General features: G+C 37.8%; 1 protein-coding gene across 4 annotated transcripts in view; it reads right to left on the bottom strand.

Annotated features, from left to right (window-relative positions):
* The window catches only part of LOC117306863 (sarcolemmal membrane-associated protein-like), a 57,241-nt gene extending 51,077 nt beyond the window's left edge, over positions 1-6,164 (bottom strand). For all 4 annotated transcript variants that reach the window (XM_033791421.1, XM_033791420.1, XM_033791419.1 and 1 more), the window contains exons 1-2: positions 6,055-6,164; positions 3,978-4,435 (exon numbers count right to left, since the gene is read on the bottom strand). In XM_033791421.1, coding sequence (XP_033647312.1) covers positions 3,978-4,172 — 195 coding nt within the window. In that variant the 5' untranslated portion in view covers positions 4,173-4,435; positions 6,055-6,164. The remainder of the gene's footprint in view (positions 1-3,977; positions 4,436-6,054) is intronic.
* Between the last annotated feature and the right edge of the window lie 18,325 nt (positions 6,165-24,489).

Here is a 24,489-nt window from a genome sequence, read left to right on the forward strand (position 1 = left end):
AATTCCCCCCCAAAATGCCAAATCAACATGACCTTGCCCTCTAACAATTTAAATTCCAGGCAAGTACAACATAAACACAGGTAGCATGGCAAAAATAAAACACCCAGTGCAATTGTTGCCTAAGCCCTCGCCTGACCTGCCACAATCAGCCCCTCCCCCAAGAGGCCTTCCTCCCATAACTGAAGCTAAATATATTTAGTCACGAGTGATCTCATTCATTTACAGGCTTTCCCAGGAGTGCTCGATAGAGGCAAATAATATTTAAGGGGACATCAATGCTTTAAATTAAGAAAAGGTGTACCACACTACCAGGTCGGGTACAGTCACGCTACCCAAGGAGCTACTTTAGTTGGTGTGTAACAGTAACATGTGGCTAGAGTTTAACAACCAAGCACCAGCTACATGTATACTGTACCATCATGGCTCAAAAAATGACTCGTCACGTACATGTTCATGTGTGCATGTTTGCAATGTGAACTTGTCCAATGACATAATAAAGCCGACCGGGTTACATGTTTACTTTGTAGTATGTATTGTCGGAGACATGAGTGCACTTCCATTGGAGGAGGGTTACTCTTCTACCTCCATGCTCCTACCATTGAAAACTGCACTCAATGAAAAACTACCTAATACTGAGGAAAATGCAACGTGTACACAGTATCAAGGATTCTTTCATTTCATTACTGTACCAGAAAGATGTCTTTGTACACTGTCTGTACAACAGTATGATAGTGTATTGTGGCGATGGTTCAGACCGTAAGACTTTGGTTTGTCCACACTACTGCAGGATAAGTCTACTCCAGGATTAGGCCTACGTACTTAAATAGAATATATAATTCTTTAAAAAAGTTCATGCATTAAATGTAAAATTCTCATCCATAGTTGACCAATTATATCTATACGTACACAAAGTCTGAAAAACATAACATTTAAACCTAATCGGGCCTACAGACTTAGCTGTTGGCTAGAGTGTGGTCTCAGTCATTCAATTTCCTCCTCTGATGTCGCTCCACACCAAATTGTTTTGACTTAAAGTACTGTAGATTGGAATGCCTGACCATAAGCCTTTCTTCTCCTTTTTTTTTTTTGGGGGGGGGGACTTACTAGCCACAGTCCTTTTGAATCTTAAACCATGTTAACCTTGGCAATTGAATAAAGAAGGAATCGGACTGTAAGGGTTACAATATTTTTTGCAACTTCCCCCTCATTAATAAATTTGGAAGAATTGTTGGCATACCATTATCTAGAGATCTAAGCATGCTCTCAGTTAATGGTATTTATTTTAAGACAGAGTACAAGATGAAGATGCTTCTTCAGCATGCAATCCATCATCACCATCGTCTTGAAACAGATGCTTCTCACAACATCATTTTCTCTAATCAAACGTGTTTACGTGTAGCGATCTCAAGTCCACAGGCACAATGCTACGGGAAAAACTACTACTGTACGTATGAGTATCATACGTGTTATGACTGTAATTTGTACATAAAAACAGCTCACAATAGTGAGTGGCATGACTGAGGACTTAATGTTTATTTTCCAAGTACCTGTACCCTTCACTAGTCAGCGTTAAAGGCAGTGGACACTATTGGTAATTACTCAAAATAATTATTAGCACAAAACCTTACTTGGTGACGAGTAATGGGGAGAGGTTGATAGTATAAAACATTGTGAGAATCGGCTCCCTTTGAAGTGGAGTAGTTTTCGAGAAAGAAGTAATTTTCCACGAATTTGATTAGGAGACCTCAAATTTAGAACTTGAGGTCTCGAAATCAAGCAACTCTGTGTGACAAGGGTGTTTTTGTCTTTCATTATTATCTCGCAACTCTGATAACCAATCAAGCTCAAATTTGATCCATATGTTGAGATACACCAAGTGAGAAGACTGGTCTTTGACAATTACCAATAGTGTCCATTGTCTTTTAACAAGGTTTTGGGTTGAACAAATATAACTATGACTATAGATTGGGACTTGAACCTGCAACCTCTGAAATAAAATGTCGCGCTCTGCAAACTGAGCTATTTATATTTAGCCCTATCTTGGCGGTCTTACTATTTTGTCAAATATCTCCAATTTTCTTTCTCCAATAGAAAATTATTTACAAAATGTACCCATAGTCAGTCTCTCTTGTGGCTTACATAATGTATCCTTGTACTTGATAAATTGAAGCTTTTGTTGTGGCGCCCTTTGCAAAGTTCTCACAAGACAACTTGACATTTTCTTCATTAAAGTGCCCCTTACCAGAGGAAAATTGATGTGCCCCTTCAAAAACAAAGTTCAAAGCCCAAACAATGACACACCACAACGTACTCAATGCATGGGATTAATGCATGCACCCGTAAACTCAATATTTAAGCATGCTGCCACATTGCCCTTCATTACTACCAGGCCACATTTGCCCTTCATTGCTGTGTATAATATCAAACCAGGAAGTCATTAGTTGCATAGGACTACTCCATACATGTCCAGGGTGTATGAAGAATCCTTGACAAGATGAGGGCCATGTGAATGATTAAATATGACAGAAGGACGTATGGGTGAATGCTACAGTGAGCACACATGTTGAACATTTGAACAATTACACTTCAACGATGAATTACAACATGTACCAAAGATCATTTCGCATATTTGTTTGGGCACAGAAAGTGTGTGATTTTTTATACAAATCATTGATTTCATGGACTTGTTTCGTATACTGTTGGAACTTCACTGTTCAATTATTCAGAGCTCAACCTTAAAGCCAGTGGACACTATTGGTAAATGTCAAAGACCAGTCTTCTCACCTGCTGTATCTCAACATATGCATAAAATAACAAACCTTTGAAAATTTGAGCTTGATTGGTCGTCGGAGTTGCTAGATAACTATGAAAGCAAGAAAAAACACGCTTGTCACACGAAGTTGTGTGCTTTCAGATGCTTGATTTCGAGACCTCAAATTCTAAACTAGAGGTCTCGAAATCAAATTCATGGAAAATTACTTCTTTCTCGAAAACTACTCCACTTCAGAGGGAGCCGTTTGTCACAATGTTTTATATTACCAACCTCTCCCCATTACTCATTACCAAGTAAGCTTTTATTTTGAGTAATTACCAATAGTGTCCACTGCCTTTAAGGCTAGCCTAACGTACATTGTACTTTGGGTTAAAAGCAAGTACATGCAACCTTTCAGTGTACTGGGAAAATGGAGTACAGATTCTTCTTCATGGTTACTTTCATGAGTAAATTAGGAAATGAGTGAAAAAATAATGTGAAAACAGTGTTGAGGATTTGGAAAAGTGGGAGTGCAATATCAAAACACAGGGTGTGCAACTTTTTTTCACCGAAAATCCACACAGAGCACAGACACCAAGTTTTCACTATGAAAACAATTATTTAGAAGGAAAAAAGTCAACTTGATTGAATCAGTATTGAGTAACAAGAATCATACAAGGGTCCATGTTTGAGCAAATCACATGGGGGGAAAAAATTGGTGACCAAAAGCATTGTCCCCAGTTACCCCTTTGCACAGATCCTTTACTAGAGAGTAGAGAGCCGATAATTTAATTTACAAAAACGCCATGAAAACACAATCGACAAGTTTTCAGGAAATGGCCATTGATCTTGTGAAGAGTATTGTCTAACTAAAGCTGCGCTCCCATTGTAATTTAACTTTTTAAAGACTTTCTAAAATTAAATCCAATGGGGTCGCATGGTAAACTGACCTCCCTGTCAATTTACCAAGACCCTAATGTAGAAACAACAGGCAAAAAGAGAGTAAATTATCAGGGCCCCTAAGGGTCCAATGGGAACAGCTCTGTACTGTAAACCTACGGCGACTACGCCGTAAAACACTATGCAAATGTCATGGAATGTATCCAGGTGGGGACGCAGTGTAGATTACAACAAAGCGTGGCACTGGCAGTGGAAGAAAAATTCCAATGGGAACCCAGCTCAAAAACAAAAACATTTTAATATAAATTCAAAAATTTAATCTCACCTTGAGAGTGTCCTGGTCATACCAAATCAGTGCGTGGTTCCGGGACAACACTTTACAGTCAAATATTCCATTCTCAACAGTTGGTCTCGCTTTGGCCACCGAGCGTCCGATCTTGACCGGTTCCTTGAGCGGGATCTTACGCTCCTGGAATGGATGAGAGCTCGAGTGGCACGTGAAGACAGCAATCGCCGTCATGGTGGTCTAGCATCCCCACTTGGTTCAGCTCAGGGGAAGGTTGGGTTTACAAGGTACAAGGTGAAGAATACGTCTTTGGCAATCACATGACAATTTGAATTGTAGGAGGTAGTCTGAAGTCCTTTTGCATTTAGGAATCCAGCTTGGGGTAGTGGGTGACCTTGTTAAGTACTGTGTGGGTCTTGGGAGGTATTTACTGCATTTGTACAAAGTTGCTCTTTCTTTTCAATTCACATTATGTTGATTTGAATGGACTATACTTCCTGTATTCAAACACGAGGAGAAGAAAAAAGGTATCAATTTAACAATCAAAATGAATGCTGTTTTGTTTTGCCATAAAATTTAAAAACAAAGTCACACGTTTGTACCAAGTTAAACAGTATGCCAGAACAAAAAAAGCCTAACATTGGTACATTCAGAATTCTTTGTATTTGTAACTTATATTGTAAACTTGTTTGATTCGTGGTACAAGTGAGGAATTGAGTTGTCCAAATTTGACGCTGACACTGACAGACTTATGCTTCGTGTGAAAGTGTATTAATTCTTTCTTTTAAAAATAAATAAAAAATTGTTTGATTTGTAACACATATTTCCCCAAATGGATTTTGAATGGCAAGAGTTGTCTAATATGTTGATCTCAACTTCTCAAGTGCAGTGAAGGATTTAAAAACTGAACATAGGATTTTGATAATCTTCATTATGTATCTTATTTTTATTACATCAAAATCCATATGGGAAAAGTTTCCGTATGGCGCCACCACTTTTTCATTCGATATGAAATAATATACTATCTAATTTACCCCAATGAGCTTTACCTTTTTGTAAAAATTAGTGAAAAAGTGGTGGTGCCGTACGGAAAGTTATCCTCCATATGTGCATATAAACAATTAAAATTATTGGCGATATTGAAAATCATGTGCACCTAATGGGGGTAAGTTACATTGTATTTTTGTCGGTTAATGATAAACTATTTTTACTTGAAATGCTATTTGAGTTTGAGTTTATAACAATCATGAATTTCACTATATTTGACTTGCGAGTACGATGACCAATTGATCATCACTAAATCTACGGGTCACTTGGTATTGGTAGGATGTCAGTGTCTGTTGCAATGGATGAAAGAGTCAAACTTGAGCTTGGTCAAGTCGAGATCAGAAGTGCCGATATGGAAAAGTTTCCATATGGCGCCACCACTTTTCATTCGATATTAAATAATATAGTATCTTATTTACCTCAATGAGATATCCCTTTTTATAAAAATGAGTGAAAAAGTGGTGGCGCCGTACGGAAAGTTATCTGCCGATACTGAACAGTCTTTATTCATTGCAATGAATTACCAAATCATTGCTTTGATATTTACTTGATTGAGGCAGTCCTACGCTACTGTACAAGCCAACAATAAGCCAACAAGTCAAGAGTGTCGACAACATGGCAACTTGTTGTCGGCGTTGTCGGCTTGTTGATGTCAGGTTTTTTTAGTCCTTTTTTAGTACTAGTAGTAGTAGTAGGACCCAAGTGAGTTTTGTGCTGTCAGACATTGTCAGATTTGTCATACTGGCATTGTACCAACAATCATTCAAACAGATTAAAAGCATACAGTACATGGGAATACATGCAGTATGGTAGACCTATAATTAGATATAAGTTACAAACAGTATCAAATAACATTGTGTCACTATTTTGGTTGATAATTTGTACAACATTCCCTCCTTCCCTTCCATGACAAGCTGATAAAGTTGCTCCCAAGGCGAAATGTTAAAATTGAGTGAAAATAATATTTCTATAAAAATGTTACCAAACCGAAAAGTACTCAACAGTCTCTCAACTAAGGAGGTAAAAAGGTTTTTGTAAATCAAATATATCTCAAGCCAATGCTACATACCGTTATTATGTTAATACATGGTTTCATTGAAGCTGAAATAAACTATTTCACAGGCCGTTCGATGAGCAACTTTTCCTCAGATATCATCGTCGCCATGTTGATTTCCTGGATAATCTCCCAACCCTTAAAGGTGACCAACAGAGGGCGGTATTATCGATTTGCGGTCGTTTTTTCGGCTCTTTTTTTTTTCCAACCTCAAAAAGTGAAGAGCGCCATCGCATTAATCAGCGGGCTGAAGGTTGATCTCATAATTATGACCGTGTTCACTTGTGCAGTGACATAGGCTCAGTTTATTAGATTTGGCCAAACACGGAAAGTTTTAATGGAACGAAGTTTTACATTTCTGAGTCCATGCCTAAAAAGAAAATAGATATCTCCCTGTCACAGACAGGCAACATTAGGCCGCGTGGTGTACCCACCCTTCTTCTAGGGGGAAGCAAAACGAAATTCTGCTTTACTGTAGGCCTAGTCTTGTAGCTTCACTTAAATAACTAGACATTAAGTGTTTGTGAACAAACACGAAGCTGTTCCTTGTTGTTTTGCTTGGATTATGTGCTTCATTGCCCAAGGAATATATGACTGAAAAAAAGGTTTCAAAAAAGTTGTGTAGCTCTTGGTATTAGGTCACACTTCCCGGTTGACCCGCAAGTAAAGGTCAAAATGGGCCCACAGCTACCAAAGACTAATCTACAATGCCAAGGAGTCTATAACTGAAAAAGTTAAAGCAATCTGTTGTGAAGATCTTGATATATAGTCCCACTTCCGGTTGACCCAGAAGTAGAGGTCAACATAGGGTCACAGTTTTCCAAAGTTAATATTTATTGCCTTAGAGTCTATAACTGAAGTTTCAACATTGGTTTTGTACTTTTTGAGATATGGGCCCACTTCCGGTCGACCCGGAAGTAAAGGTCAACATCCGGTCAAATGTGTTTCAAACTAATCTTGAATGTCCAAGGAGTCTATAACTGAAAAAAGTTTGAAAATCGGTTGTATATTTCTTGAGATATGGTCCCACTTCCGGTTGACCCGGAAGTAGAGGTCAACTTGAGGTCACGGTTTGTCAAAAGTTATATTTATGCCTAAGGAGTTTATAACTGAAAAAAGTTTTATAATCTGTTGTATAGTTCTTGAGATATGGTCCCACTTCCGGTCGACCCGGAAGTAGGGGTCAACTTGAGGTCACGATTTTTCAAAATTAATCTCCAATCCCCAAAGAGTCTTTAGCAACAAACAGTCTTAAAATCGGCTGTATACTTCTTGAGATATGGTGCTGCAAAGATTTTCTAATTTAATATGCAAATGAGGGTCATGTGGTTAATTAGTTACTAGTTGCCATTTTTCAAAAACAAATTAAAGATGCAAACATCACGACATCGTCTTCTCAGACTCTCCCCGAGAGTCCTCAACCCATACAGCTCCGCAGTGTGTTGCAAGAGCCATAGAGATGTTTAAACATTGCAATGAAAGTGACTGCACCCAATTTATGAAGTACTACGTTGTACCCATGATGCCAAGATTCTAATTGATTAATTAATTAATAGACGAACATTGATTGCTTTTATGGACTGAAACAAATCTTATCAGAATCAGTGTATTTTTCTACACATAATATGATATTTAGGAAACTAACAGATAAATTATTTCGAAGTTATTGTGTTTTTGACCAGTTTAAAGTATAGATTTGAAGAGCCATTGTGTTTGTGCACAGACACAAAACGTGCATTAAATGACGTCATGGTGACGTCGTCCGAAATTTTATGTCCGAAATCACCTTAACAGGACCTGACTAGTGTATAGCTGAAAAAAGTTTCAGGATCGGCGGTCTACTTTTTGAGATATGGTGTTAACTAGGTTTGCTAATTAGATATTCATAAGCTTAATTAAGGCTTATTAATTAACAATTTTAATTTTTTTTTAACGATAAGAATTAAGCTTATGTTCTAAGCTTCAATTTGGTATAATAAACTCACTCTTTCGTATTATGGTTTAGGAGATTAGGCTGCCACAAAAACGTGTACAAACACTATGGGATTTAGGGAGAAACAAAGAATAATAATAATAACTAGACATTAAGTGTTTGTGAACAAACACGAAGCTGTTCCGTGATGTTTTGCTTTGATTATGTGCTTCATTGCCCAAGGAATATATAACTGGAAAAAAAGTTTCAAAAAAGTTGTGTAGCTCTTGGTATTAGGTCACACTTCCCGGTTGACCCACAAGTAAAGGTCAAAATGGGCCCACAGCTACCAAAGACTAATCTGCAATGCCAAGGAGTCTATAACTGAAAAAGTTTAAGCAATCGGTTGTGAAGATCTTGATATATAGTCCCACTTCCGGTTGCCCAGAAGTAGAGGTCAACATAGGGTCACAGTTTTTCAAAGTTAATATTTATTGCCTTAGAGTCTATAACTGAAGTTTGAACATTGGCTTTGTACTTCTTGAGATATTGGCCCACTTCCGGTCGACCCGGAAGTAAAGGTCAATATGGGGTCAAATGTGTTTCAAACTAATCTTGAATGTCCAAGGAGTCTATAACTGAAAAAAGTTTGAAAATCGGTTGTATATTTCATGAGATATGGTCCCACTTCCGGTTGACCCGGAAGTAGAGGTCAACTTGAGGTCACGGTTTGTCAAAAGTTATATTTTATGCCTAAGGAGTTTATAACTGAAAAAAGTTTTATAATCTGTTGTATAGTTCTTGAGATATGGTCCCACTTCCGGTTGACCCGGAAGTAGAGGTCAACTTGAGGTCACGATTTTTCAAAATTAATCTCCAATCCCCAAAGAGTCTTTAGCAACAAACAGTCTTAAAATCGGCTGTATACTTCTTGAGATATGGTGCTGCAAAGATTTTCTTATTGAATATGCAAATGAGGGTCATGTGGTTAATTAGTTACTAGTTGCCATTTTTCAAAAACAAATTAAAGATGCAAACATCACGACATCGTCTTCTCAGACTCTCCCCAAGAGTCCTCAACCCATCATAGAGATGTTTAAACATGGCAATGAAAGTGACTGCCCCAATTTATGAAGTACTACGTTGTACCCATGATGCCAAGATTCTAATTGATTAATTAATTAATAGACGAACATTGATTGCTTTTATGGACTGAAACAAATCTTATTAGAATCAGTGTATTTTTCTACACATAATATGATATTTAGGAAACTAACAAATAAATTATTTAGAAGTTATTGTGTTTTTGACCAGTTTAAAGTATAGATTTGAAGAGCCATTGTGTTTGTGCACAGACACAAAACGTGCATTACATGACGTCATGGTGACGTCGTCCAGAATTTTATGTCGGAAATCACATCAACAGGACCTGACTAGTGTATAGCTGAAAAAAGTTTCAGGATCGGCGGTCTAATTTTTGAGATATGGTGTTAACTAGGTTTGCTAATTAAATATTCACAAGCTTAATTAAGGCTTATTAATTAAAATTTTTTACATTTTTTACGATAAGAATTAAGCTTATGTTCTAAGCTTCAATTTGGTATAATAAACTTACTCTTTCGTATTATGGTTTAGGAGATTAGGCTGCCGCAAAAACGTGTACAAACACTATGGGATTTAGGGAGAAACAAAGAATAATAATAATAATAATAATAATAAAAATAATAAAAATCTCGACGAAAACAATAGCTGTTCCGACTGGATCGGAACAGCTTATAATAATAATAAAAATAATAAAAATCTCGACGAAAACAATAGCTGTTCCGACTGGATCGGAACAGCTAAAAAGAATTACAATGTGCGTGCGTCTGATGAGTTGATATTCTGGGTTTCAATTTTCTCGATTAGTCATACAAAATATCGCTTCGATCACTTCAAACCATATCCCCAAAATCAAGGCTCAAAATCCACAACCCGTTGGAAGATTAGGGGTGCCCTCGTTGGTAGTTGTTCATTCCTTGTTCAGACCTGATGAAATCATTACCATAACTTGTTTTCATTACCATGACTTGTTTTCAGGCCCGCCACGAACGAAAACCCAGGGGATCCTCAGGAAGAAAACAAAAACTAGGCCTACTTTTTAAGCCGGAAGGACAGGACTTCAAGCCAACATCGCAAACTGGTGTACAAGGAAAAACTTGCCCGCCGGAAATGTTGTCCATCCAACAGCCCCCCCCCCCCCCCCCTCCATGGCACATGAGGGTGAGGGTGATGATTGAAAGATCAGAAGAAAGATCAGAAGAAGTTTGTACAGTTTGCCATAATTTGGGGTGCCGACGCTCCGCCGAGGGACATCGGATCTTTTGCCACTCACAGGCAACTCTTCTCGTGGTTGCAGATGGTTTTTGAACATGGTTTTGTGAAAATACGGTTCCAGTTACTCTCGAGTAGACGCAAAGCTTAGGTGCATGATGTGGGTTCAGATACTAACAAAAAAATGTCACTGGGATGGATCGTACCTCATTTTACGGCTAAAATGTGCGCGTAAACAGAATTGCAAATAGTTATCAAGGTGCATCCCATGGCCCACCAAAATAAGGTGGAAAAGCCTTGTGCTCCATTCTATAATCAGACAGATTTGAGAGCGACCAAAAAGGGAGACAGTGTAAAATAATGTTGTGACCTGGGGATGGGGGTTGTTGACTTCCAACTTGATGTATTTTGGGTGACATTGGGCCATTAAGTTGTTTTGTCCTATTATTTTTGTTTTAGAGGTGAAGGGGCGTTTTCAAGATTGATGCTCGGTGGACGTTTGGAAAAATTACACTGGTGTAGGTGATTGGCTTTGGAGGGGGGATAACTCGACTGGAAAGTTCAAGAGGCAATGAATAATATTGCCTCTTCCTCCTGTAAAAAGCTGTTTGACTTCTAAGTGTGTGTATTTTTGAATTATATTAGCATTTTGCATTTAGGACTGTGCTACGTGAGTTTATTTAGTGGGGAATGAAGTATCCCATTGAAACCGGCCCGTAGCGCCCTCTTTGTCTACGAGAGAAGTTAATGTAATTGGCGGGAAGTTTAGACTAAAACCATTATATTGTTTTTGTAGCTATTAATGATGGAATTTATACGTCTCGCCCGGAGGACTGAGTCTTTGACAAGGAGCAACAATTTGCTTCATGGTCTTGACATGTTTCACATGAAATTAAACCGCGAAATCAAGAAGAAGACCCAGCTACCTCAATTCCACTTTAAATGTAGGTGGTCTCGAAGGTTAAATGCAGAAAGAAATACCTCCATGAAGGTTATGAGTTGCAATTATCATGGAGGAAGTATTTCTTCCTCCAGGCAATTATCAAGTTCGCGACATAGCAAAGGCAGGTTACAAATAATTGCTAACCCTAAAGGCCTACTATTTCTGGTATTTCTTAAAAATCCAGTTCCAGTAGCTGGGTGAGATCGGGAACTTTCTTTTCATTTAGAGAAGAGTTTAAAAATAAGAAATCAGTTTAAAATTACCGAATAATAATAATATTTTATGAAGTCGGGTAGAAAAAGTTTATGCGCCTATCACCCCCCCCCCCACCCGGCCCCTCACCACACACTAAACAGGTCGACTAAGCTGTGATCTTCAAAAAGTATATCAACCTCTCGAAACTACATGGGGAAGAGGCCGAAACCAGACTAAACAAACTTTCCGATTGGTACCCGGACGTAACTTAGCGTATAAGCATTCGGGGTGGGGTACACGAACCACCTGTTGGCATATGATTGCATGATGGATTTTGGATGGATTGATTTTACTGCGGGTGTAACAACCACAAATCACATTCACAACGTTTGAACCATTTCCGCATATTGATGATCAAGCCGTTCACCCAGCAGTCAGGAGAGTCAACCACAGCTAGAAAGGCTAACCGTCACTACGACTTGAGCTACAGAACCTATACAGATATTGAGGTATGTTTTAACTAATTAAATATTTAGCTAAAATTTAAAATACTGTGATTGACACTTGAGTCTAGTTGCACTGTGCTGCAAATCTTGGCGGTCGGCCGCCCCTTCTCTTTACGAAGTTTTGTGGTTTCACGACGACGGCGACCAAGGAACTTTTTAGGAAGTGAATTGGATTTACGTCGGCCTTCTCAACTATCTGGGCAGTGACTCTATCAATCAATCGATCAACGTAATGAAATAAGCTTCAACTACTTTGAAATTAACCCAGGACCAGCAAACTTGTGTAAGAACAGTTTACTTGAACAATTACTGAATGCAGATCAAATTTAAATCTGACATGCCTCTGCTGACCATGGAACTATTGAAAAGGATAGCTCCATAGGTATGATATGCTGAGTGTGGGGACAGGAAGTTTAGATTTAGTTGAAAAACTTGAAATAGATTTTGTAAAATGTATGAGCTTGAACCCCCTTTAAAAATTGTTTTTGTTAATACCAAATTTGGTTCATTTATTTTTTGTATTGAGGTTGAACTTTTTTTGAGGGTTGGTTATAATATTGCAGCTAAGTAAATAAATGTAAGCCCATTAAGGGCTCAATTTTGAGACTGTTTATCTCAGTCTCGCACTACGCTGATTCATTTTGAGATTATGTAGAATTCTTTTTCTCAATTTCGGCCGCAGTTTGCGTAGATCAGCAACTATTTGTGTGTATAGGCCTAGTATGCCACCTTACATGGGGAGAACCATTGCAGATTATAATAGATGTTAAATTTGCATCGGGGATAAAGAAATTAACATGCCTGTGATGTTTTTTCACAGGACTCGGGAAAGTACTGAGTATATAGTGCTAACACACATCTGAATATGGGTAAAAAAAAAAAAATTAACATTGTAGAATAGTTATAACAATGCAGATCAGACCAAGTGTGGATAAACAGCTTCCATCCATTCACGATGTTTCTGAAAGTAAAGTTATGTTGCATGTGTTTTCCAAGAAGAAGAAGAAACCAGGCTACGTGCTGTGATCAAAGGCATATGAGGGGTTTCCCAGAAAGAAATGTTTGGTCGCTTGTATTGACATCTAAAGGATGCAAAGTGAAACTTGTGAAATGTCAACACTGTCAAAGTATCCCATTGTATTGTGTGAACATTTCATAAAAATTCATAAATGGCATTGTTATATTATTCACATAATGTGTCAGCGTGGGTTGCCATTGCCTTTGATGTTTTCAGTGACTAGCCAACGGGACCAGTAACTTGTAGTAAGCTGTTCATTTCTCTGGTTCGTCAGCTTTTGCACCTGCCCATAGGCCTAATTCATATTAAAGATGCTATCTGGAGTCTTTTTAGACTGGTCCTCAGGTGTTTTAAATGGCATTTTGCCAGCAGAGAGGCAGATCATTAAATGTTGTGCTTTTGATGCTTTACTTCAAAACACTTTATTGTCACATGGATTGTCACAAAATACATTTAGACTGTTGGATTCATATTGGATGCGAGCAGTGAAAATGCTGGCCTCAGCAAAAAATTTGCCTTGTTTCAAAAATTGTACTTTTTTTCAGTTAAAAAACAAATAACAAAAATGTGAAAATGTGGACTAATACAAATAACATTATAACTTAATTAAATAAACAAAAAAACGTCCCAAATCATGTATAAAACACACTGATGATTAGGCAGATATTAAAGACTATCTGAAATGTGGGCATTGACTGTGGCAGGCCTGTATGCTTCGTTTTTGAAAGGGCAAGGGCACAGAGGCCTTTTCTCCTTGGTAAAGGCCCCCCCCCCCCATGAGGAAATTGTAAATTTTCTACTGCATGTACTGGAGCATTTTACGGGCACCAAGGCAACGACCAGGGGTCATGGAGGCAATCGCCTTTGTTGCCTCATTGAAAGTATCGGGCCTTGGTTTTACTTGACAGTGTGTCCGTGTCCATCATGTACAGGAACAAGTAATACAAATTTACGGGTAGACGGTTTTGGATGAGGTGGCCATTGGACAATGCAGATTAACCAATGGGTGACACAGGCCTGCCTGCCTGTATTATGTCACTGAAAAACAACAATACTTTCCTGCCACAGGAAGTCAGCGGCCATGTTTGAACTGTTGCTCCTAATATAGGTCAATAAAATGATGGGCTTTACATGTAATGTAAGGCTACTGTGCATTGCCTATTTTCACATTGATAATTGTGAAATCTTTAAAAGAACACGGTCGGGCATTTATGGGAGTTCGAAAATTTGACTCCCATAAATGGGCAACCGTGTTAGTCCATCCATGAGGTAAAAGGAAAACCGTGCAATTTCGAGGCATGTTTTTGTGGATCATTGTATTCTACTTTTACAACATCTTGCTACCCATAATATAATATGCATTATATAACAATCAGTTACAAACGCTTTTCAAAGACCAACTCGACCGAACCAAGGCAACATGTTCCTTTAAGGCTGTTTGCTTTGCAGTACATTAATGACAATAGTATAAATTATTCCTTTATGTCAGCTTTGATCGGCTCCAAGTTTTCAAATAAGGGATTTTTACTAATGATCAGAGGGAGCAAGGAATTGTTTAGTCTCCAAAACCTGTACAATGTATAGCTAACAAACATGTATCAAACATGTCTAGCTAATTACCATTCAGTTCTCCTTTGTATCCATTTAGCTGACTTGCAAATTTGTTAGGTTGCATACAATTTGTCATTCAAACTTTTACAGTGTGACAAATAAATTGTTTGTGAACATTGAAGTGAAATAAACCATACAAGGAAATATTATGCAGAGTTCAAGGTGAGTCACTCTGACTTCCATGTTTGTACTGTTACCCAGTTTTGTACCTTCCTGGTCACATCTTTGTTCAAGGGCTGAATACTGTGCCCAAGTTTCCTGTTCACATTGGAGGGCAACTCATGAAACAGTCTGTAAAATGCCAAATCAGTTCCTGTGTTCACAGTTTGACTGAGAGGCCAGAAAAGTTAAACCAGGGTCCAATGTCATAAAGCTGTATAGCAGAAAATACTGCTTAGCAGATGAGTGGGGTACCAGTCAAAGCAATGGTAACTGTGTGGTTTTCTGGCTGGTAACCTAATTTTGCTGAGATTAATCCTGAATAGGCGTCACCTTGATGGGCAACTTTGGTTTTGTCTTTGAGCTGCGTCAAATGTTCTAATGTTTCTACGCAGCCAAGTGGTTCACCGTCCAATCATGCAAGGAACTTTATAAACTACCATGTGCAATAAGTGGTATAAATTCATTCGTGCACATTTTGTTGCGCTAAAAAATGGTTGATTTGTGTGCGTAAAGATGTCTGATTTTTGCACTGTGGGATATCAAGTCAGTGACAGTCCACCAATAAAGGTGTTTCGCACTACAGAGTGCTCTCTATAGTTTTCATAGGAGAAGCCATTTTCATATTGAAGGTTTTTGGTCATTACAGCATTGGCCTTACATCCACGGTTGGAAAGAAATTGACTAAATCAACAAGTTTAAAGACTAAATAAATAACAATTATCAAGAGATCAAATTTGAATTTGTCAATGTCTGATATAAATTTTCTCTCCCTGTTACAAAACAAAAATCTTGTTAAAAAAATGATGCCGACATGCATTTAGAGTAACCTCAGACAAGATTTTCCCACCTAGCCTAAACAAAATTCTCTGTTTGAAGAAAAATAATAAATAATAAATAACTTTTCCTCTTTTCTTTCCCCTTATAAACACATTCCACTGTTCAAGCCTCTTGAAAACAAAATCAAAACATCGCTGTTGAACATTTGTAAAATGCTATAGGCCTAATCTTTTGCATTTATTATGTCCGACTGAAAAAGCATTTCCCTTGTGGAAAGATGCATACTCATGCTAAGACTTTAATTTGAAAACATGCCGGCACTCTACCAAGTGAGTTACCTACTTGCCCTATGTTTACGCCCTCCATGGCCTCCCTATAGACGATGTGACCTATGTTTACATTCAAACCGCCCACTGTTGACAAAACACTATGTACGTCATGTTTTGCCAGGCACTGAGTTGCGTAGTCATAGTAAGATTGCGTACACTTTCTAGCTGGCTGCCAAAACACAAAGGTTTTGCCCGGCGGTATGCGCGCGAATCATGTTATGGTTTTCGTGTGACGTCAGAGGTCACATCGTCTATACATTTTAAATTTACTCAGTTGGTTTCCCTTTGTGGTTTATTACTTTAAAGTCACCTGGAAGTGGTATTTTTTCAAAATAAAGCTTTTGTCACTAATATATGTGTTTTGATGAGTGGAATGTGAATGAACAGTTAACTAAGGTTTTAAAAAAACAGTTCTTATGTTATTTACAAATTTAAGAGTAGACCCCGACCCGAGAGGGCGCTGTTCGTGACGTCAATCGAGGCAGACTTTGCCTGTAATGCGTAGAGTAAACACAATTGCAAAGTACATGTACGGACCAAGTCGTGAGTTTGTACGTTTAAAAAAAAAAATGCCGACCAGGTGTCTTGCTGCTGAATGCAGAAAAACACTTTTTGAATGTACCAACGACTTGGACGTACATGTACTTTGCACGTGTGTTTACTATACGCATTGCAGGCAAAGTCTGCCTCGATTGACATCACAAAAGGGATAGGCGGAGTCAGCCCCCAAACAACTTTATATATTTTTTAAACATATAAATCATGACAAACAATTACTAAAAAAATTGTTTTATTGTTCGTAAGCATATACTCTTATGTTTGAAAGAATTTCTTTTTATATTTCCAGGTGACTTTAATTTATGAGATTAAAAAAAAAAAATGTTATGCATGGGGCCTAACTTGCATCTTTCATTATAAATATAAAAGCAGAATAACTACAGAATCAGCCATCAAAATAAAACATTTTAATGTGAGGATTATTTTGTCTTAGCTGCCTACGTAATACATAGTGCATATTGAACGTTCACTGTCTTGGTCAATTTCCAGCTCAGGTTTCAGAATGTATTGGTTTAACTCTGCATGGCCTTGCCCAGGGGGAAGGAATTTCTTTCAATCAAGTATTCATTGAAGATCACATAAAAATGTCATTCACCAGGAGTTGAAAATAAATCCCACTGTCGGTGCATATTGGGAGGTACTGTCTAATTCGCTGTTTTCTCTTACTGCAATGTATAGTCACATGTTGAAAGTCGATATTAGAGGTAGCTTGAAACTGAAGTTTGACTATCACTTGAAAACAATCGTATTGGAGACACGTGACATTTCGTTATAACATTGTATCTTTTTCTTATGAAAGTTATTGTTTGCATTATATACCTTGTCATAAAATACGCACCAGTGTGTCATACTATATTTTGCCATGCACATGTTTCCTGTTCTGACACTCCACTCCAAAATGTAATGTACACAAATCCTATATTAAAAAATATAGGACACTTTTCAGCTTGCTCGTTCTACGTTTTACTCTTTTTGCCCCGTCTTGATAAAACCCTGCAGTTTTTGTGTTTCTTTGCAAGACTTCAAGGCTGAAAATGGAATAAATTATCTGACGCTACTTTTGAACCCTTTCCACATTCTGGTAGAGAATCATACATTTGATTGGTTTCCATGGCTTGTATATTGACACAAACCATATTCCTTTGTGGCATACGCTTTCAATGCTTGCAGGAATATAACAATTTTTCATTTTTACGGTCCTTGTATTTAAAGGTGTTCCTCCCAGCGCTTTTGTCGTCTAAGTGCTTAAACCGATTGTAGGTTTCCCCCCTTCATGGTCGGCTGACTTCTTCCCTTTAATTTCACTAAGCGAGATTAAGGTATTATCTTGCTCATGTGAAGGTGACAGCAGGCATTATATTCTTCTTACTTAAGTCTGATTTCTGGGGGTTTTGTGCAATCAAAAACTAGTTATGAAACAGAATGAGAAATATAAAAAAGCCTGTATCAAATTGTACATCTTGGCCATCCCTTGTACTACTTTCTCCTTACTTTTTTCTTTTTGCGAGTTCTAGCCTGTGACAGTGAATTGTGTTAAAAAAAAAAATCTTCTTCTGTTTGCTCTCATTTTGTTTAAAAAACCGGAAAAGAAAAATTGAGTCCGCCTTAAGGATAATCATGGCAAACATATTGGAATGGAGTAGGCATGAAGTTAGTTGACAATATTTGTATGTGGTCGATTGCAGAAGTGACATTGAGTGATATAAACAAGTTCAAATGTTGGTTAATGAGCATAACTGATTCCATGCGAAGCTGCACTGAACTAATAGAAGTCTATATTATCATAAATCTTACATCCAACAACCATAGAAAAAAAAGACCTACATTAAATGACCGGAAACTAGATGGAAAGCATCTTCTCAGCATTCATGCTCCTCCTGCCCCCACTTTGTCCAAAAATGTAATTGAATTGAATTAGATCAAGGTCCAGTTGTTCCCCCTAGCTCTCTCCCTACCCCCCCCCCCCCCACCATCAACACACGCAGAGCCCTCGTACAGAATGCACTAACGTACACTGTGCGTGTACACATCTTCTCAGCCAATTGTAATGCAGTGGTCTACCGCAGAGTGTGAAACAGCACTGAGCTTGAGACTCCCTAGCGTATCTCAGAAGCTCTTCATTTATCTAAACCCATGGATGACTAGATTCTTCTTCTTGGCTGCAGACAGCTGATCCTTCCAAGTACACTTTCCCCCCCCCCCCCCACTCTACCTTCATCTTGAAAGAATCTTGACGGTGAAGGCGTCTTCATTTTCGTGGAGGAGCATCTTGAAAGAATCTTGACGGTGAAGGCGTCTTCATTTTCGTGGAGGAGCAGACGGCTTGGATTTTTCTTCCCCGTACGTAAAGGAAACAATGATTTGTTGAAAAGACTAGCTGCGATGTCCACGGTCGTTGTCATGTTTTTTTCTTCTTCTTTTCTCCGAGTGATTTAATGATGAAGTTGATTAGAGTTTCCTTTAGGTGAGTGGCGAGGGGGTTTTGTGTTTCACTTCGTTCCGTTCATGTTTACACATTACACAATGAGCGCCCACTTTCAGGGTGTAGTGTTCAGATTGCTGTTTTTGTATTGGAATTTAATTGGTTTTCGGTGTGTTGTTGCCAGCTGGCGGAGACACAATAGTAAAACAAACATTGGAGATGACAAAAAAAAAACGTTATGTAGGAGATGTTTGAGAGTTTTAAAAAAGGATTTTTGTTTTGTTGTTTTGTTGAGGAGTGTAAAATGTTGGTTATTTTATGTTTCACTTTACTTGTTTGTTATTACTATACATTGTGTACAAAGATAGAGAATTTAGCTGTGTTAGTCTGTAGATAAAACAAAGAACGTTATGGTAGCAACTAAAGAACTACATTTAAACAAAAATGTGTGATCTTTCCGTTCGTAGCAACAACCACTTCATCAGATGCAATTAAGGTGACAAGCTGTGCTACATTAATGTAAATAGTCTAGAAATTTCGAAAGAGTTACGTGTGCAGAGGTTGTTGATTCGAAACAATTATATTGAAAAATAGGTAAACTGAACATTGGTCTAGAATAGATTGCTCAGGTGGTAGAGCACCGGGACGTAAAAACCAGAGGTCATTGGTTCAAATCCTGCTCTAGTAAGTTTGTCTTCATTGGACCCAAAATAATTTGTTCTGTCAACATGGTATATCGTTAGAAGAATTGGCATAATGTATAGCTGCGCAAAAGCGGTTACTTCAGTAGTAATAATAAAAATAGTTTTGGCTTGACTTGGCATCCCATGTACATGTACAACCCTAAACCAGGCTTACTGGGCATCCATTTTCTGGTCCCTGAAGCCATGGCGTGTAAACGTGTCTCCCAGTGTACACTTGTTTAAAAAAGTAACAGGACTTTGCTGTTGTACTGTGTCAGCAAAACAAATTTCACCCATTTCTCAGTTTACATTGTATCTTCTACACTAGGTAGACAAATCAATGGAGACAAGCCACTATATGAAAGCCCTGGGGAGGATCTAGCGCTGATGGGAGAACTATATTCTTATTACTCAGCTAATGAAATTTTCCAAATTTAATATATTGCTAAATATAGCAAGACTGAGTTTGAGTACTGATTTGGGTGCAAATAATCCTGAGATTTTTTTTTTTTAAAGTTACATTTTACAATTCCACACCATTTCATTAGAAAATAAACTCATTGAACAAAACAGGTTTCTGTAATCATGCCGAGAAAAAAAATCTGGTTTCTCAAAATGAATATTCTTAACAAAATTGTTTTTGGTTAAGGGTTAGGTTCTCGTGCGGGTTTCTGGTGAAATTGGGCACAGCTAGAGGTTAAAGAGTTAATTAATTCAGGAATTACATGAAAGCCAGTGGCTTCTGTTGCCCTAGGCCCAATTTCATAGAGCTGCTTAAGCACAAAATTTTGCTTAAGCAAAAAAATCCTTGCTTAGTAAAATCAGATTACCGGCCAAGACTCTACTCAATTTTTATGCTAAGTAAACAACAGCTAAATACCAGTTACAAGCAATGTATATGGCATGAAATTTTGGCCAGTAACATGTGTAAAACAAGCCAGCTATTTTCGTGCTTAAGCAAATTTTTTTGCTTAAGCAGCTCTATGAAATTGGCCCCAGGTCTTGGCCTATGTGCCCCTCCAAAAGTTTCCCACAATCGTTAAGATTTTTTAGTGGAAGTCCCCTTTGCTAAAGAAAAATGGCCCTGCCCTCTTAAAGATGGATATCAAGACCTGTAAATTCTTGTTAAATTTTTTTTATATAAATGCAATGAGCTTGTACATCGGCCCTGAGTTCACTTCATTCGTCATAACTTCCAGCCTTGCAAACATTTTATTGAAATTGAAGCGTAATTGCATTTGCACAGCGAAGGACATAGTATAGGCATTTTGAGTGCGGAAGCTGTGAAATTGGAAAATTAATTTGTTAATTTACAACAATCAGCTTTGACATGCTAACCCCTAAAACGCTCTCTATCCTTTCCTGGGCAGGCAGGGAAGGCTATTCAATCTCTCCCATCTTTTTTAATGGGCACATGTTCGCATGGCAACGCATTGGCCCGGTGAACCGATAATATTGATTTGGGGTAAAATGTCACTTCAGTACGGTTTGATTGGATTCACTGTGGTTGTTATTGAACGCTTTGCTTGGATCATACGGTTGGCTAAAGGCTGTATTTTGTCTGGATAATAATAATAATAATAATAGCTCTGGCCCCATAAAATTTAGTAAAAGTCGAGGGACAAACTAAGAGAGACCTGGATTTAGAGCGGAGATTACGAACTGGACGATATTTTTGGATGAGTTCCTGGAGATAAGTTGGGCCCAAACCTTGCGAACATAAGAAAGTAATAAAAGTATCTCAAACTGAATACAGTGTTTTATCGGAAGTCAATGTAAATCATGCAAAAAAGGAGAAATGTGGTCACGTTTTTGAGTACGTGTCACCAATCTAGCAGCCAAATAATGAATGCACAGTATACCCTTTGACTAATTTCATGTATGAAAGGTGTTTTATTATCAAATAAGAACATTATGCAAGGATTACATAAAATACAGTAAGTAGTAAATGATATAGAAAGGTTTGCGGACAACACCATGTAATGGCTATCTCTAATGAGTTGGGGTGGTCCTGAAAAGAACCGTTGGTTTCAACTCGACATTTCGATCAGTATGCTCTGATCGTCTTCTGGAGACCTTTCTATATCGTATTTCCACCATGCAAAGTTTCAAATCCTACTTAAGTAGTAAATGCAAATTGGCACTCTGTATTAGTTGCAAGACCGATTGTGTTTGCTGGAAGAAATATTTTGAGAGAATTTTTTATCTAAACAAATTTCGACAGATGACTAAAAACAAATAACTTTGCATAGTATGCCAAGGATGCACCAAATTGAATTGATGAATTGATTGCTGATGGACATGAGATAATATGATTAAAAGGTGATTAGTAAAAACAATATATGCAATAATTACAATTAAACAATCAAATTAATTCATAAATTTGGCAAGACCAGATTTTTGCAGGAAGAAAAAATTAAAGAGCATTTTTTTTTCTCTAAACGAATTTTGACAGGGGATGTCAAAAAGAATTAAACTTTGCATATGTGTCATCCAAGGACCTTATGCATGAAAATGCAAAATTAATTGATGGCTGATAGACGTGCTCAATGGCAGGATCCTAACAATAATTAGTTTTTTACTTTTTAATTATCTTCCACTTAGCATCTGTGGATTTCTTCCCGCAACATCTTAATTATAAGCTTATTATACTTTCTTGAATCTATACACAGTCAATTTGATTGTTAGCTTAAAAACATACTTGATAATAAGCAATGAAAAGCTGTTGATAGTATAAAACATTCTGAGAAACTGCTCCCTCTGAAGTAACAGAATTGTTTGAGTAAGAGATAATTTCTCATTCAAATACTAAAAGACTTCGGGCGTGAAGCCTTTTTTAGGCTCTGGGAAAAGCACACAAGTTTGTGCAACAACAGTATTACTTTTTCTTTCATTTTTCTCTTGCAATTTCAATGACCAAATTTTGAATCAACATTTTTACAGGTTTGTTATTTTATGCATATGTTGGGATACACCAAGTGAGAATTGTGATTATTAAAAAACAAACACCTTTAGGTGTCTAGTGCCTTTAATGTGCGGATCAAATTGACTGAGAATCGGACTTAGCATCTTTAAAATTCAAACCGATGCGGAATCGTCCACACCACTGTTGTGGAACAAGTTAAAAGAATGATCAGCTTTCACTCCGGTTGATGGCCAGTTGGTTACACTTTATTGTAATTTATAAATGCATTTTATATTCAGCCCAGAATAAATGCAAGCAGCCAGTCTTAAGATCCCAGGAGGAGGAGGATGCACCCCGGCATCTTACTCAAGTATCGCCATCAATGATAAACACAAGTTTACATTTTAGACTGGACCACCATTACGATGAACATTACCCGCTCAAGGAGAAGGGCAGTAAAAAACAAGGATCGTATCGTCAAGGGGAAAGGGAATAAATTCACCTGTAATGGTCCGGGGAAAGATCTAATGACATAAACTCGCACCACCTGGGACAAAAGGCGGTCCCTGTGTCCACACTCGGGGGTTGTGGTACGAGTCATCCGACCGCATTCTGTTACCGAGAGATTGTAGGACGATGGCGGAATATTTTGACATTTGGAGGGAAAATGTTACCAATGGGGCAGCTTGAGACAAGGCCAAGTGGATGCATTACCGAGCTTGGCCCGGGAATGGTGCTCGGGATATTTATAAGGGTTGTACACCTGCGATGCATGCTCTCCCTCCTGAATTAATCAAAACAGGTACATGCACAATGTAGGGACCAGGGGTGGACTTTCACAAAGATTTAAGACTTATTTAAGTCTTATTTCAAGTAGGAAGAGTTACTTGTCCTAACGTACATGTAGGACTAGCCTTAGGTTTTTACTGTTTGTAAAATCGACCCCAGAAGATTTGAACTCTTTACTGTATTTCTAATTCAATTCAATTCAGTTCAATTCAATTAAAAAAACTTTTAACCATCCTTAAAAGGCAATTACATGAGTTGATCAGCTCCATAAAAACATTAAGAATTATGGCGAGATACTATACTTACAATAATTTAAAAATATAAATATTATTTGGCAAAATGACAAAGTACTTGGTAGGTGTTTGGCAATGTTGATTTAGTCTTTGATCTATGGTTGAGGGGTGTGAACTTAGCCTTGAATTTTCCTGGTTCTTGTAAAAAAAACGACTGGATATTTGACTTTCATGTAAAACAAGTAGCTTTTCCATCTGTTCATGTGTGTGCATCAACCTCAGGTTCAGGTGGTTGAGTTGCTAGATTGAGGGTTCGAATTCCAGTTGTGACACTTTTGTTCTTAAAGGAACACGTTGCCTTGGATCGGTCGAGTTGGTCTTTGTTACCGTTTTTTATAAAATGCATATGGGTAGAAAGATGTTGTAAAAGTAGAATACAATGATCCATACAAACATGCCTCGAAATTGCATGATTTTCCTTTTACCTCGTTGACTAATACGGTCGGCCATAAATGGCAGACCGTGTTAGTTCGCACAGTAAAAGGAAAACCACGCAATTTCGAGGCAAACTTGTGTGGATCATTGTATTCTATTTTTAAAACATCTTTCCAACCATATATATGAATTTTATAAAAAAGGGTTACAAAACATTTTTTTTAAAGACCAACTTGTCCGATCCAAGGCAACGTGTTCCTTTAAAGGAAGATGCTTTACTATGCTTCTCAGGTATAAATGTGTACCTGTCAGGGTTGAGATTGTTCATGGGAATGAGGAGCAACCTGTGCACTCATTTGGTTGCCGGTGCTGCATAATCCTAAGGAGTTGTAAAAGTTTAAAGAATTCTAGGACATGTTAAACAGGGTATACACAATATTTTTTTGGGTGTATCTTTATTTATGCCACAGCTTAAAAGCTGGATTTATTCACACACACACACACAATTGTAAAATGTTTCCCTAAGTAGATTTAGTAGTAGGCAAGGAGCCATAAAAGACAGTTTTTATTATGACTAATATCTGGGACAAACTTAATTAGAGAAATGGTTCCTGCCCAAAATATCATATGATGCACTATTTTTTGTTGTTGTAACTCTG

Source organism: Asterias rubens, chromosome 2, assembly GCF_902459465.1.
Source record: "Asterias rubens chromosome 2, eAstRub1.3, whole genome shotgun sequence".
Classification (NCBI taxonomy): Eukaryota; Metazoa; Echinodermata; class Asteroidea; order Forcipulatida; family Asteriidae; genus Asterias; species Asterias rubens.